The sequence below is a fragment of the Ceratocystis lukuohia genome (genome assembly GCF_044167205.1).
Source record: "Ceratocystis lukuohia strain C4212 chromosome Unknown Supercontig7_pilon, whole genome shotgun sequence".
In the NCBI taxonomy this organism is placed as follows: Eukaryota; Fungi; Ascomycota; class Sordariomycetes; order Microascales; family Ceratocystidaceae; genus Ceratocystis; species Ceratocystis lukuohia.
Window position 1 is genome coordinate 192,389 of NW_027263526.1, and position 17,189 is coordinate 209,577.

At 47.0% G+C, this 17,189-nt stretch overlaps 1 protein-coding gene across 1 annotated transcript; it reads left to right on the forward strand.

Moving 5' to 3' along the window:
• Positions 1-5,995: 5,995 nt before the first annotated feature.
• On the forward strand, positions 5,996-10,594 carry HOO65_070032 (reverse transcriptase family protein; the record flags this gene model as incomplete). Its single annotated transcript, XM_071001224.1, has 1 exon — positions 5,996-10,594. One exon carries the CDS (start codon positions 5,996-5,998, stop codon positions 10,592-10,594), a length of 4,599 nt encoding a protein of 1,532 aa, XP_070856750.1.
• Between the last annotated feature and the right edge of the window lie 6,595 nt (positions 10,595-17,189).

Consider the following 17,189-nt stretch of genomic DNA (forward strand, 5'->3'; position numbering starts at 1 on the left):
CAGCGAACCCGTTAAATGGACAGGGAAGAATATTGTGGGTGTACCGAAGGGATTTGCTGAAATAGAGTCCCTGTCTTGTACTGTTATAACTGAAGCTGAGACTAACAGACAATTGAAAAGAAAGTCAGACAGATTGCACAACATGCCCTTTGCTGCAGTGAAATTGCTAAATGGGATAACTATTGCAAACATTCATCTATTACGACACTTGGTGCGATGGGTTTCACCAAGGATGAGAGAATATCATATATGATCAAACACTGTTTATTATGGAAATCGGAAAGAAGGCGGAGAAATACCGAGTACCTAGAAAGCATAATACAGAGCCTGCTTTTTGCATTTGAGGACTAGAAAACCTGTCTGCATGTGTAGGGGACACAAATGATGTAATCAGAACAATGGGCCTTATGATTCAACCAAAGATGATCTGAAATTCCAGGCCAATCACTCAGGACAGTCACCTGCATCCGCACAGAATACCATATCCACAGCACGGAGCATCCCATCGCTGGACTCTATACAAAAGCAGCCTGAAAATGCGCGGCAACAGCCTGTCAATTCTCGCGCAGCAATGTTACCATCGGTGTTGGCTACATCGACAGCAGGTAGTGCAATAGCAGTGCCAGCAAGGGCGAGGAGAAAGGTAATAGACCAGGGCTGCATTTTGTTGGTTTGGTTGTTGGTATAAATGAAGTTGAGACTTGCGAAGACAAGAAGATCAGGAGGAAGTGTAGAGTAGAAGTGAAGTTTCGAAGGGCTATAGGTAAAGGAAAGTGTATGAAGTCAGAGAGCTGGTGAGATGTGAAGAAGTAGTAAGAAGACTGATTATCATGGAGGAAGGAGACGTCTTATATACATGTCGGAATAGATTGTGGAGCTAAATTTAGTCAAGTATGTAAAGCCGTTGATGCTTCTACATCACAGGACCTCTTCTTAGCAATGGACCACAGAGCAGACAGAGGCCTGCGTATAGGCTTCCGGAAACTTACTTGTTATTAGATTTTGGCTATAATACAGTAGTTGTGGAAGAAATGGATTACATACTAGTTATGTTATAGACTGTAGTCTACACACTCCATACTCTACATTTTGTCATGTGTCTAGCCTTCCCTGTATGAATCAATAGGAGTATGTTTGCAATGCCTTTATCATTTCTGATACACAGGGCCACTTGAAAAGGTACTATCTTCCGTAGATTCCAAGGTTAATGTCGCACTGGCAAGCCATTAATAAGACCTGAAGTTCAATGTTGAACTACAGGAATCAATGCTATCCAATTACTTTGCCAGTGGACAAACGGACAAGGCAATGAGTAATGATTGGGCTTGGTAAAAGCACTAGGCTAGCCACATGTTTAATGTTGGAACGGTAATGAATGACTGAACCAGCCGAAGCTTGGCTAGTTTACATGAGTTTAGGTAATATAGTTACGTATCTTTCATGTTGTTAGGTGGTGGAATCTTTGTAAAGAAGTCAAGGGCTCGGACCCGGGTTCTCGAGATAAAGTCCAACGGAAAGAGAACAGACTCTTTTGCACTATAATCCCGGAGCCAGGGGTAAGAGTATACACAGAAACCCGTTCTTTTTTGCCTGTGCTTTTGAGAACAGTAAAGAAGGAAGAAAACGGCATGCCGAAGTGTCCATAACTGGTTAGAAGCAGATATCAGAACTGAGTGTTTATTGATCCAAGCTGGCTCTCTACTTTTGTTAAATTGCAGATGAGTGGATTCAGGAGTTCTCGGAGAACTGAATGAGACTTCCCAAGCCCACTTGACTGTGGTGTCAATATGCTATTTTGTTCACAGTTTGTCTCAAATTTAGTCGAGTGGTAGCCTTCATGCACATTAAAGATCAGAGGGCATACGATACGATGTGGTCGTGCCAGCTCCTAAATTCCCAGAGCTCTCCCCTTCGCATCTAACCGACCAACTAGGCAAAACCCACAAAACGAGGCTAATATTGTTCTCAATCTTCAGCCCCTTCGAAGACAACGCTGAGCTAGGTCCCTGGCCTGCCGTAAGGATGTACGAGGCGGGTAGTTATCATCCTCTCCGCCGCCGATCAACTGCATTCAAGGTCAGTGCAACACCATGCCCAACGCACAGAGAATATCCATTCTAGAGGAGGAGGTCGTTGTCCAGTTCATTCTCGGCCTGGGTTCGCAAGGGCTTCGCTTGCAACTGCGTGGTGTCCAAGAGTTGTGAAGATCAAATGCGCAAAACATGCTATCAGCCTAGTTGTCACGTACAACTTTGACAAGACTGGCTTAACGATGGGCATTATTGCAAGTGGAATTGCCGTGAAAAGTTCAGTAAGCCGTGGAAAGCCTACATGAGTGCAACTTAGAAACATATAATAGGCCATAGCTACTCAGGCGATCAATGCTGAAGGCTAGGCGGTGATGCCATTCATTGTAGCTTCAGGTCAATACATCCTCGCTAGCTAGTACTAAGAAAGTAATCTTCTAGGGGATAGGGTCATTGCCTCGACTGACAATAGCTGGACTGGCAATGACACAGGTCTTAAGTGGCTCAAGCGCTTTGATCATGAGATAAATGTCTGATCAGGGAGTCACTATCGACATCTGATCTCCGACGCCGATCGAGGAGGAGGCCGCTCCCGCGTCGAACAGGGTTTCTAAGACGGCAAAGATACTGCTGGAAGCTAATTCTGAATCTGAATATCTTGAAAGGCGAGGTAGAATGCATCGAAGTAGCGCGCCAACATCAATTATGCGGTCACTTAGGTCACTTTCAAAAGGAACGAAGGTAATAATGGACCAGTTAAAGCCTAAGGTTCAGATCACTTGATGGACAAATGAGACTCGTGTCCAACACCATATAGCAAAAGGAAACTCAGCTACGGAATAGAGGGGAGACGGCTATGAATGAGACAACGTGTGAGACTGATGTAGGTTTTAGGGTTCAGGGTCACATGACAATCAGACCCTGACCCCGCTCTGAGATAGACTTACGAAGCGCCAGCTTCGGAAGTCTGTCACAGAGTTTGCTTCCTTCTTCATCAAGCTTTTAGAATCAGAGAATCGACCTAAATTTTAGGATAGCTATTCATACGAGACTCACGTATTTATACGCATCAACGTGAGTGATTATAGCGCTTGTTTACTGTGGTCAATAGTCGCAGGGTTACAACTGCCGTATCATAGACGCAGGCGTAACACCCACACTGATCAAAAAGATGTCGATATGCCGGTGATGGCAGAACTATCCAGGAATTGTAACAGTAGATATTAGGAGGACGTACTGATTGTCCTGTGAAGAAGAGAAAGAAGGAGGATGAGTGATTATTGATGTTGTCTATGTCTATCTAAGTCTAGTCCCAGGGACGGATCTCGGCCGGTTTATATATCCATTGCTACCATGTTCTGGGTCGAGCGCTTGGGCCTTGGATGAAGACCCTTGATGTCTTGACGCTAACCCTAACGTAAGGGTGAACTGGATCAGGGTCAACAATCTTGGTAACCGTGATTTAGGTTACTGACACGCCCTTATCAACCTGAGAATCAGTGAGGCCGAGAAGTCGAGTGAACTCTGCATGCTTCACTTTATCTAGGGCTTTAGTCAAGCCATCGGCCGCCATGTCTTGAGTGCTGACGTGTACTGGTTTGATCCATCCTTGTTAGACTGCGTCGTGAACAAAATGATAGGCGGCGTCGATGTGTAACGATCGCTTCGTGATCTCGGGGCGGTTCATGTTTGCTATGGCGTTCGTGCTGTCGCATTGTAGAACCAGAGGCTGCTGTAGATTCGCGATTTCGCGAGCGGGTAGCTCGTATAGGAGATTGCGGAAGAAGCGAGCCTGCTTGGTGGCTAGGGTAGCCGCGATGTATTCAGCATCGGCCGTGGATCCTGCTTGGATAGTTTGTTTGACTGTTCTCCAAGAGACCGGGGAGCCCGCAAGTTTGAACAGGCAGCCAGAAGTGCTTTTGCGATGGAGATGGTCACCGAAAGCCGCGTCAGTGTAGGCCTCTAACCCTAACCGTGACTTAGGTTGCTGACAGAAGCAGATATCAGAAGTGAGTGTTTATTGATCCAAGCTGGCTCTCTACTTTTGTTACATTGCAGAGACCAGTGGGTTCAGGAGGTCTTGCAGGGCGGAATGAGACTTCCTAAGCACTGGACTATGGTGTGATTATCCTATTTTGTTCACAATTTGCCTTGAATTTAGTCGAGTTGTAGCTTTCATGCACATTAAATATTAAAGGGCATACGGTACCATTTGGTGGTGCCCGTTCCTAAGATCCCAAAACTCTCCCCTTCGTATCTAACTGACTAACTAGGCAAAGTCCACAAAATAGGGCTAATATTGTTCTCGATTCTGAGCCCCTTCCATACAACTCTTGGCTAGGTCTCTGACCTGCCGCAAGGTTGTGCCGGGTGGATTCTCACCCTCTCGATCGTCGGCCGAGTGCATTCAAGGTCAGTGCAACATCATACCCAGCGCAAAGTGAATATACAATCTACGGGAGTAGGTCATTGTCCAGTTCATTCTCAACCTTGATCCGCGAGGGCTTTCCCTGCAACTTCGTGGTGTTCAAGAGTCGTGAAGAACAAAGTCGCAAAAAATGGCATTAGCCTAGCTATCACCTTCAACTTTGACAAGAGTAGCTTAGCGACGGGCATTATTGCAAGTGCAATTAACATGAGAAGTACAGAGAGCCGCGGAAAGCCTAAATAAGCGCAACCTTGAAACATAGAATAGGCCACGGCTATTGGCGCGACTAATGCTGAAGGCTGGGCGGTTATGCCATTCATTCTAACTTCAGGTCAATTTAGCCTCGTCAGCTAGTACCAAGAAGGTAATCTCCTAGGGATAGGGCCATTGCCTTGACTAACAATAGCCGGGCTTGCAATGACACAGGTCTTAAGTGGCTCAAGCGCTTTGATCATGATCCATCGGTCATTATCGGCATCCGATCCCCGACACTGATCGAGCAGGAGGAAGCCGCCCTAGCGTTGGACAGGGTTTCTAGAACGCCAAAGATAATGCTGGATGCTAGTTCTCAATTTGAATATCTTGGAAGACGAGAAGGAATATGTGAATATTGAAGTTGTTCTGTACCTGTCTAACTCTAGTCTGAGGAGCGGATCACAGCCGGTTAACATATCCATCACCACCATGGTCTAGATCAGGCAAGAAGACCCTTGATGTCTAAGACTAACCCTAACGCTTTGGCGAACTGGATCAGGGTCAGCAATCCTGGTAACCCTGGCTTGGGTTACTGACAACTATCAATGAGACAAGTTGTGAGATATATGAGAAAGATGTTGATACGCTGGCGATGGCAGATCTCTCTAGGAATTGTGGCTAGGGGAGACGACGTGGAACTTGTGGTAAGGCTAGTCATAGCTTGAGAACATCTAATGGCATCATTAAAATACTGGGAGAAGCTGATGATGTTCAGTTTCAATCGATCAAAAGCTGTTTTGTGTTGGACCGATGCAATGTGTGAAAATTCGGCTTCCGTCGGCAGCATTTCCTCGGCTCTACTACAAGCATGTGATCGCAGGGATGGGTCTGAGCGCAATTCACCCATGTCACATCTTTCCCTCGTGACTACTCTTCATACGTCACAATCGTATACTCCAACTACTAATCGTGAACTAATGGTTGGAGATTCAGTCACAAGGACAGGTATGGTTTGGAGAAGGGGTTCACTTCCAGATACTTAAGTAGCTCGTACCATCACTCGTTAGCAGATAGAACGGACAGACAATACAAGATCAACTTTACACACGCTCCCGCACCTAAGTCTTCACTAAAGACTCAGACTACTCGCTAAGTTGGTTCTCACAGTTATGAGCCCGGTTGACGTCTACCACTTGCAAAAAACACAGAATCTCACGCTCACTCGCACTCGCTATTACTGATTCACTTTTTACACTTGTTCTCGTCACCTCGTCTTTTGTTTCACCCTAACTAACACATTTCCCGCCTCACTTGTATTAACGCAACTTTACATTCGCTAATCAAGATGTCTACTCAGAAGCTTCAACTTGAGGTCACGCTGACCTCTCAGTCGGATTGGGATGTCTGGTACCACCGCTTAGAGCTTAAATCCATTTCCCTATCAGTATGGGATCTCCTCACACCAGAACCACCAACCACTGTTGACGCAGCTGCAACTGCGGCACCCGCCACCCAGACCTTACTTACTGAACCTCATCTCCCCGATCTGGAAGACCCCTTGTATGAGCGAAAGTATCGTGTCTTCGCACTCGATTTGAAGAGATATGAGGCGCAACAGAAGGCTCTGCAAGTAATCTCAGACTTCATCGGTCAAACCGTCTCCGGCAGTCTCAGCCGGCTTTTGCTAAAGAAAAAACACACAGCCAAGGACCAGATCGCCGCTCTCTACAAACGGTTCAATCAGTCCACCGCCCAGATGAAGAGACAGGCTCGTGAAGCCTGGAGGACGGCCCTTCAGCCACCGAAGAAGCAGGGTCTTGAAGTATGGATCAACAACCTGCTAGCAGCCCACGCAACTCTCACAGAATTTGAGTTGTCAGAGGCTGAGAACACCAGCGCTGTTGAAGCCCTGCTTGCGTCTGTTGGCCCCATCGCACCGACAGGTTGGGTAGAACGAGTGGTCTCCCGAATGATAAAGAACAAAGAAGTCATCTTCGAAGATATTCTGGTTCAATTCGGACAGGAGTGCCAGTTGGTCAACGCTTTGAGAGGTTACCAGCCTCAGACGGGAGCCTTTGTCGCAACCACCGATCAGCCAAAACAGAAGCCCGTGGAAAAGGCTTGCCTATGTGGAGAGATGCATCGGTTCAGTGCATGCCTGTACCTCCACCCGTCACTTCGCCCATCGGACTGGAAGGCGAACCAGCAAATTCACGATTCGATAAACAAGAAACTCGCTGATAGCTGGAAGCTACGCAAGTCAGTCGAGAACTCAACCAAGTACGTCAAGAAACCAGAATCTGCGCAGAACAAGCCAGATCAGCCGTCGAACGCGAGTACAGGCATCGAAATCAAGAAGGCCTTCGCAACCTCCTCAACCGCCGGGACTTTCTCAGTCCAAAATCACGATCACTTCGAGCGCCTCCGAGACAGCTGGATTTATGACACTGGTTCAGACGTCCACGTCACCAACTCACGTATGGCCTTCACCGAGACACGCCAGGTGCAGAATGAATGGCTCGCTGCCGGCAGCCAGAAGGTCAAAATAGAGGCTTACGGAGAGGTTGTCATACCTATCAGTGGCCCTGAAAAGACTGAGTTCATCAAACTCACCAATGTTGCCTACGTGCCGGACTTTCTCACCAACCTGGTATCTAACAAACTGCTCAAATCTCGCGGAGTGTACCTCAACACTCGTGACAATGTGCTCTTTTCCGACGACGAACCTGTCTTTGCGCGCCTACGAGAACTAAATGGCCACCTGTTCGTCAACTTTGGCCATGACACGCCTATGGAGCTCTTCCAGAGCAGCGCGTTTGCCGTCACAAGCGCAACACCCCGCAAGCCCATCACCGCCGCAGAAAATAGATGGCATCAGGCGCTTGGTCACCCTGGCCCTGATGTAATGAAACATCTTGTCAAAGCAGTCGATGGCGTGAAGGGGGTGGAACATGGTCCAACCACCATCGAATGCCAGACTTGTGCTCTGTCAAAGGCACACGCAATTGTCTCACGCCGATCAAACCAAAATGAGATCCAGGCAATCAATCCTTTCGACAGAGTCTGCTTCGACTTTATCCAGATGGACCGCGCTTACAACGGTATGGAATGGGGGCTCCACCTGGTCGACCAGATCAGCCATGCACACTGGTTTTGGCCTCTGCGTCGGCGCAAGGAGGTTGTGCCACATCTCCGCGCGTTTATTCTTTTAGTCAAAAATCAACATGGCCGCAACGTCAAATGTTTCCGCTCCGACAACGATTGGGCGCTCTTAGGAGCACCATACCGCGAGCTCACCCAGGAATTTGGCGTCATCACTGAATCGAGCGCCGCCTCCACTCAAGCACAGAATGGTCGTGCTGAACATGCTGGTAAGATGATTGTCCAGAAGGCTCGTACGCTTCGAGGACCTCTTCCACATGATCTATGGCCAGAAGTCATGGAAGCGGCCGTGTATCTCCTGAATCGGACTCCCACTCGCGCACTCGCAGTTGAAGATGAAGGTAAACTTAGATATCGGACGCCCTTCGAAGCGCTATACGGACACAAACCTTCGCTCGCCCACATCCGTCCCTACGGATGCAAGGCATATCCGTTGATCCGCAATATCCCGCATCGAATGAAGCTCCAATATCGAGCGCACATTGGTTATCTTGTCGGATACCATTCTACCAATATCTTCCAGATCTGGGTGCCGAGTCAGCAGGCAGTCATCCGCACACGAGACGTCACTTTTGACGAGACAGACTTTTACGACCCACGAAGTGTCGACCTGGCAATCCTGCAGCCAATACAACACTTCGTCAGCACGATCGAGCCAGACTCCGCTGCGGAACCTGATGAGGATATATGGGAAACCGTTCTTCAAGAAACAGTCCAGCAACCAGTGGAAACACCCGTACCAGATGCCATCTCGCCCTCAGAAACAGAAAAAATAACAATGAAAAAACCCGTCAAACCTTGGAGTGGCCAACCTACGCCCTCACCAGAAGCCTCGCCTTCACAATCCAACACTCAGAACGAGACGGCCACGGCAGCACCTCCCGTGAACCCTCGCACGCCCAGTCCCACGCCAGACATTGATTTTCCGGAAACAGAAAACTCACAGTTTGATCTCCTTCCTCCATCATCGCCTACACAGCTCACTGGGGCGTCGCAAACTCTACCATCACAATCACGCAGAGTCAATGTGGCGCCTCGTGCCAACACGATCAGCGCGGATGTCGATACTGCGAACATCCTTCCAAATCGCAGAACACGCCGACGAAACGCTGCACTTGCCGTAGCACAGCTTGCTGAGGGACAATTTCATGCTTCCTTCGCTGGGGGGGTCAAGAACAGTCGTCCGCATCGCGACTCCATGCCTCCAGAGCCAAAAACGTACTGGCAAGCCATGAAATCCCAATACGCCAGTCAATGGCGTGCAGCATGCGAGAAGGAAATCAATACGCTGATCAGCAAAGAAGCATTTAATTGGGCATCCAAAGAATCCGCCGACCAACAAGGAGTCCTACCTTTGGTATGGGTCTTGAAGTATAAGTTCGATGAAGATGGCTATCTCAAGAAGTTCAAAGCACGTATTTGCGTACGCGGAGACTTACAGCCAACCCCAGAAGAAACTTTCGCCGCCACTGCTGCAATGCGAGTCTTCCGCTACTTCATGTCAATAATAGCAGCCTACGATCTGGAAACTGCTCAAGCGGACATGGTCAACGCTTTCATCAATCCGAACATCGATAAACAGACCTTTGTACAGGCACCAGACGGCTTCTCGCAAGGCACTGACATCTGGGAACTGTTAAAGGCTCTCTACGGACTAAAGCAGTCACCATACCTCTGGTACCAACACCTCACCAACACGCTTTTAGACATCGGACTGGTACCCGTGAATGGTTGCAACTGTCTGTACAAGGATCCCAATGGCACTCTCCTGGTCATGTACTACGTCGATGACCTGATATACGCAGCCACAGCAACTGACGAACTACGCGCATTCGAAAGAAAGATCTCAAAGATTTATGAAACCAATTTCCTCGGACCAGCAAGTTGGTTCTTGGGAGTCAGAATTCTACGAGATCGCAGTCAACGGAAGCTTTGGCTTGTACAAGACGCGTATATCAAACGACTTATCACTAAGTTCAACATCGTCACCACGCACAAGTACCAGACACCCATGAGGCCTGACAACATGGCACCACGAGAAGGCACGCAAGCACAGCCCGACTTTGTCAATCTATATCAACAGAAGGTAGGGTCATTAAATTGGCCAGCTGTTGTCACACGTCCAGACATCGCTTTTGCGGCTTCACAACTTGCACGCTTTATGTCGAATCCCTCCAATGAACACATGGCTGCTGCTGACAGAGCACTGGCATATCTCGCTTCCACACCTACACTTGCGATTGAGTACTCATCCGATGCCATGGAATCTGCCTTCAAAGTTTACGAAACAGACGTCAAGGTCTACTCAGATTCTGCTTTTGCAGACAACATCGATACTCGTCGCTCCTCGTACGGATCTCTCTTTCTGCTACACAACGGGGCTATTGATTGGAAGGCCGCACGCCAATCCACGGTCACTACTTCCTCCACAGAGGCCGAGCTTCTTGCACTATCGCAAACTGCAAGAGATTTAGTTGCTTTCATGCGCCTTATGAAATCGGCTGGATACCCAGCAACTACGCCAGAGATCTATTGTGATAATCAGCAGACGATTCGCCTTCTCAAGGCTCCAGACGCTCAGCTCACCACGAAGCTTCGTCACGTCGACATCCACAGGCACTGGCTTCGTCAAGAAGTCCAGCAAGGTCGTTTAGTACCTCAATGGATAAAGACATCTGAAATGGCTGCTGATGGACTCACCAAGCCTCTCGCTACGGACGCCTACAAGCGCTTCGTCCAACAGCTGCGTCTAGTCGACATAGGCACCAAACTTGCGCCGTAATTCAGTTCAGCCCCATACTATCAAGCGTCAGCAATGGCACTGACCTGGGGGGTCTGTGAAAATTCGGCTTCCGTCGGCAGCATTTCCTCGGCTCTACTACAAGCATGTGATCGCAGGGATGGGTCTGAGCGCAATTCACCCATGTCACATCTTTCCCTCGTGACTACTCTTCATACGTCACAATCGTATACTCCAACTACTAATCGTGAACTAATGGTTGGAGATTCAGTCACAAGGACAGGTATGGTTTGGAGAAGGGGTTCACTTCCAGATACTTAAGTAGCTCGTACCATCACTCGTTAGCAGATAGAACGGACAGACAATACAAGATCAACTTTACACACGCTCCCGCACCTAAGTCTTCACTAAAGACTCAGACTACTCGCTAAGTTGGTTCTCACACAATGGTAATATCCTTGCTTACCTGGCTTGAGGCTACTGCAAACCGATCTAGGGACGAACAGGTAGCTACATGCTGTTTGAGTAATTTTTACTGCTGCTACCTTTGAGCAAATTGCTCCCATGGACTTCAGCCATTAGATAATGGAGCGTTTAATGCCTGTAAAGCTACAGATCGCCGAGGAATGGCAAGCTTCGCGTCCCTGACGGATTCTGCTCCAATGGGTAAAGCTCATTTCATCAGACCCTATGCCAAGACCCACGATGTAGGAATGATTAAGAAGAATATACTCTCTGGCAGGCGTGTTACTGGGAATTGGCCAATTTCTCGAGCCAAAGCCATGCGGAATCCAGGAATTCTAGAGGATAGGCTGAATGACAGTCACAAGACAACTCCAAAGCGGGCGACACATTTCAGGTCGGATGATACGCCAAAGTCCAGCCGGCACATTCGTGATTTTGTGCTATAGAACACCAAAGACACAGAAACGGTACAAGGGGATAGCCAAAGGGTTTGAGGCGCCGCAGCAGACGTTGCCACGGTATGCCATGAGGATTGCCGATATAGAGGAGCAACTAGCTCGTCTGGAAAGAGGCAAGAAGAGAAAGGCCTCCCTGAATCCCAATAAGGGCTTCACGACCCTAAGTTAAGCTCTAGTAGCGCGACGCGGTCTTGACGAAAAAGAAAGTAAAAAGAAGCCCCAAACATTAGCGTTGGCATCAGAGATGAAGAGCCTTCTTCCAAGGCCCATTGCGATGGCTATATAAATCGGTTAGGATCTGCTGTTCAAACAACACATATATAAGCATAGAACAACCGCAATAATGGCTTATCCCTTCTTCTCCCCTCTACAGAACATTCTGTACGTCCTCCTAATATTTACTATTACTATAACGCTGGGAAGCTTCATACAACTGAACAACAACAAACATGACAACAGAAAAAGGCATTGCAAAATACGCAACAAGATCATTCGGGATACTAGAGCTTGCCAAGCAGGCCCTCGAATGGTTAGGGCAATATAATGTGGCTAGACTGACGGGATTTCCATGAAGAGAGTCCCTGTCATATAGTTTCACAACTGAAGCTGAGACTAGACTACAATAGAACTGAAGACAAATTTGGACAAGTTGCACAACATCTCCTTGGTTGCAGCAACATTGTAATTAGATAACTATTGTAAACATTCCACTATTGAAGCACTTGATTTGATGTCGCTCATCAAGCATGAGAGAATCTTATTTATGATGAAATACTGTTTATTATCGAAATCGTAGAGAAAAGGAAGAGAAAGTAGGTACCTAAAGACCTTAATGCTGGACCTGCTTTATGCGTTTGGAGGACTAGAAATCCTGTGTGCGTTTGTAGGGCAACACAAATGATGTAATCAGCACAATGGGCCTCGTGAATTAGTCAAAGATGATCTAAAGTTCCAGGCCTATTCCTCAGGACAGTCACCTGCGTCCTTGCAGTTTGACATATCCACACCGCGTGGAATGCCATCACTAGACTCTATGCAAAAGCAGCTTGAAAATGCAATGCAACAGTCGGTCAATTCTCTGGCAACAATGTTACCATTGGTGTTGGCTACATCGACTGCAGGCAGTGCAATAGCAGTGCCAGCAAGGGCGAGGAAGAAGGTAACAGACCAGGGCTGCATTCTGTTGGTTGGTGATTGGTATAAATGAAGTTGAGGCTTGCGAAGACAAGAAGATCAGAAAGAAGTGTAAAGTAGAAATGAAGTTTCAAAGGACTGTAGGTAAAGGAAAGTGTATGGAGTGAGAGAAGTGACGTAGGTGTGAAGAAGTAGTGAAAAGACGAATCATTGGGGGAGCAAGAAGAGGTCTTATATACATGTCGGAATAGCTAGATGCTTGAGCAAAACCTAGTCGAGTATGTAAAGCAATTAATAGTTCTATATCGTAAGAGCTCTTGTCAGCAATGGGCCACAGAGCATCTAGAGGCCTGCGTAAAAGCTTCCAGGAACTTACTTGTTATTAGCTTTTGGCTATAATACCGTGATCGTGGAAGCAATAGATTACATACAAGGATAGCCATCTAACCTCTGCTCAAACTTCCCTTATAAACTGAACCTAACTATCGATTTTCGGAATAAATAGCTATGATATAGAAGGTGCTCTATACCCTTTATACTGATCGTTTTGTCATGTTTCTAGGCTTCCCTCTATGAATGAATAGTGATATGTTGGTTAGGCCTTCATACTTTCTGATATGTAGAGCCACCTGCATAGCTAGGATCACCGTTATATTCAATGCCCAGTTTAGGGCTGCATTAGTGCGCCATTAATAGGACCTGACGCTCATTGTTGATCAATAGGAAAAAGTCCTATCCCACTTCTTAGCCAACGGACAAACGGACAAGGCAATGAGTAATGGAGGGGCTTGGTAAAAGCACTAGGCCAGCCACATGTTTAATGTTGGAACTGCAATGAATCACTGAACCAGACTAAGCTTGACTAGTTTACACATGTTTAGGTAATTTAGTTACATATAAGACGGTAGAGCAGGAAGAAAAAGACACGCCGAAGCATCTATAACAGGTTAGAAACAGATATCAGAACTGAGTGTTTTTTGATCCAAGCTGGCTCTATGCTTGTTACATGGCAGAGACGAGTGGATTAAGAAGTTTTTGCAGCACTGCATGAGGCTTCCCAAGCCCACTGGACTATGCTGTGATTATGCTATCTTGTTCACAATTTACCTCAAATTCAGCCGAGTGGTAGCTTTCATGCACATTAAAAATTAGAGAGCATACTGTACCATGTGGTCGTGCCCGCTCCTAAGATCCCAAAGCTCTCCCCTTCGCATCTAACCGACCAAGTAGGCAAAATCCACACAATGAGGGTAATATTGTTCTCAATTTTCAGCCCCTTTAATACATCGCTGAGCTAGGTCTCCGACCTGCCGCTAGGTTGTACCACATGGATTATGAACCTCTCCGTCGCCGACCGAGTGCATTCAAGGTCAGTGTAACATCGTACCCAGCGCAAAGATAAAGATAATATCCAGGTCATTGTGCAGTTCATTATCAACCTGGATCCGCGAGGGCTTCCCCTGCAACTGCGTGGTGTTCAAGAGTTGTGAAGAACAAAGTCGAAAAACATGATATTAGTCTACCTGTCACCTGCAACTTTGACAAGACTAGCGTAACGATGGGCATTATTCCAAGTCAATTACCATGAGAAGTACAGAAAGCCGTGGAAAGCCTAAATAAGCGCAACCTTGAAACATAGAATAGGCCACGGCTATTGACGCGATTAATGCTGAAGGCTAGGCGGTGCTATTCATCGTAGCTTTAGGTTAATTTAGCCTCGCCAGCTAGTACTAAGAAGTAATCTCCTAGAGGATAGGACCATTACCTTGACTAACAAGAGCTGTACTGGCAATGACACAGGTCTTAAGTGACTGAAGCGCCTTGATCAAAATAAAAGCCCGATCAAACTGTCACTATCGGCATCCGATCTCCGACACCGATCGAGGAGGATGCCGCCCCAGCGTCGGACCGGGTTTCTAAGACGCCAAAGATAATGCTGGAAGCTCATTCTCAACCTGAATGTCTTGAAAGGTGAGTTAGAAGGCATCGAAGCAGCGCCTCAGCATCAATTATCCAGTCACTTAAGTCACTCTCAAAAGGAACGAAGGTAATGATGACCCTGTTACAGTCTAAGGTACATGGAGGGGTGGGGAATCTGCCTTCAGTCGGACTAACCCTAGGTAAACCCTAGCTTAAATACTCCAGCTTATTTGTGCATGATGCATGAACTTCACACTTTAGAAGGAGAATAGAAAGACAAGCTTCATCAATTCAATCGATCTGTATATCAGCACGGTTCCACGTGCGGCTGTACAGGATCACGAGTCACTTGAAAAATGATAAAACTGAAATCAGTAGATGTTCCGACAACACCAAAGACAATAGGCCAAGGGTTTGGGGCGCCGCAGTAGACATTGACAGCGTATGCCATGGGGATTTCCGGGCTAGAGGAGAAACTGGCGCGTCTGACAAGATGGAAGAAGAGGAAGGCGTTACCTGATCCCAATAAGAGTTTCATGACCCTAAGCGAAGCTGTAGTAGGTCGACAAGGTCTTTCCGAAAAAGAAAGTAAATAGAAGCCCCAAACATCAGGGCCGGCATCAGACATAAAGAGCCTTCCTGCAAGGCCGACTGTGATGGAGACATAAATCGGTTGAGATCCGCTCTTCAGACAAGCCATAGATAGGCGTAGAACAACTTCAAGAATGACTTATCCCTTCTTCTTCTCCCCTCTACAGGACATTCAGTACGTCCTCCTCCTAAAATGGCTAGTCAAGAATAATGTGGCTAGACTGAAGGGATTCTGTGAGTAACCTGAGTCCGGGTTACCAACATTGCTGACCCTGATCCAGTTCGCCAAGGCGTTAGGCTTAGCACCAGATATCAAGGGTCTTCTTCCAAGGCCCAAGTGCTTGATCTAGAACATGGTAACGCACATGTCACCCGAGCGCCGCACTTTTCTTGGCCTCTCTTTAAAAGTCGCGATAAAAACACCACAACCCATTTAATCAATTAAAATTACTCACTATACCCTTCCCCAGATGTCTCAATCACTACTTGACAAGTCCTTGAATTATTGCCAGGCTGGCTGCAGACACCACAACGCTGATTACCCGGTCGTGCTGCCCCCCTTTGACCACTCCTCCGCGATGATTCAGCCACTACCTGCGCATCAATATCCATCTGATCAATTGCTTCCCTTCCTTCTCGTACTGTATTGACCCCTCTATTCTGTAGTCCAGCTCTTTTTGCCCGCTGGCGCCGGCTAAGTATCTCATTTGCCTCCTGAAGACTTTTGTTCTCAGCAGCTAATAGGGAAACCTGATGCATAACTGCCTTTGTGCCCTTCCCAAGAGACTTTAGGGCTTCAAGAATTCACTCTGGAGCTTTGAACGCCTTTCTGAGCCCATGACGACTATTCTGTTTGCAATCATGCCCATAAGGAAAGCAGTCTCATCAAAGTTATAGATATCATCTCATCAGATGCCATACTTTGCAATCATGTTCACCACAAGCTGAAACCAATCGCGGATAATGGTTAGATCCTCACACTTAGCTCTCTGGTAGTCGTATTTCCGAAAGAAAAACGTGTCTTGAGGTCTGGGTGTCGCTTGACAAACTTTGAAGCCCAGCGCTTGCCGACGGATGGCGCATCGTGGTCAACAAGCAATTGATCAGCCATTTCTTTAACACCATGAAGCTGGGGGGGAAATCCTCACGAATCTAGGCCAGGAATAAAGTTCTTAAGGATCTGTTCCTCTAGGTCAGAAAGTCGACGCGATTTATTGAAGATATCGCCTTGAGATTGGATGCCTTGCTGGCGGCGACGTAGTCAACGCTCATCAATTTTATAGGTGCTTGCGGCCCGCCAGATACTTAGATTTGAGTTATTTTGAAGGGCCTGAAGGGCCTGAAGGGTTCTAGCTTCAATAGTAGTAGCAGGCATCTTAGGTTGTTGAGAATCAATTGATCAAATGCAAAGTTAGGTGTAGGAGGAAAAAGTGCGGCGCTCGGTTGACTGCGGCGCTCGGGTGACATGTGCGTTGGTGATGGTCGTTGGATGAATGTTGGAGGATGGGTATTGTGGGGAATTCGCCTTCGGTCGGGCTAACCCTTGGTAAACCCTAGCCTGAATACTCCAGCTTAGTTGTGCATGATGGATGAACTTCACACTTTAGAAAGAGAATAGAAAGACAAGCTTCATCAATTCGATAGATCTGTATACCAGCACGGTTCCACGTGTGGTTGTACAGGATCACGAGTGACTTCCCAAGTGATAAAATCTGAATTCCGACAATGGATATATGACACGGCTGAGATCCGTCCCTCGGACTAGACTTGGATAGACATAGAACAACTTCAAAAATCACTTATTCCCTCTTCCTCTTCTTCGCAGGACATCCACTACGTCGTCCTAATAGTTTCTGGTAGATTTGCTTGAAGGGAGTCCCTGTCTTTAGTTTTATAACTGAAGCCGACACTAAAACAAAACTAAAGAGAAAGTTGGACAGGCTGCAGAACATCTGCTTTGTTGGGAGATTATACAAGTATTGTAAACATTCAACTATTGAAGCACTTGGCGTGATGGGTTTCACAAAGCATAAGAGAATCTCATTTATAATCAAAAACTGTTTATTATC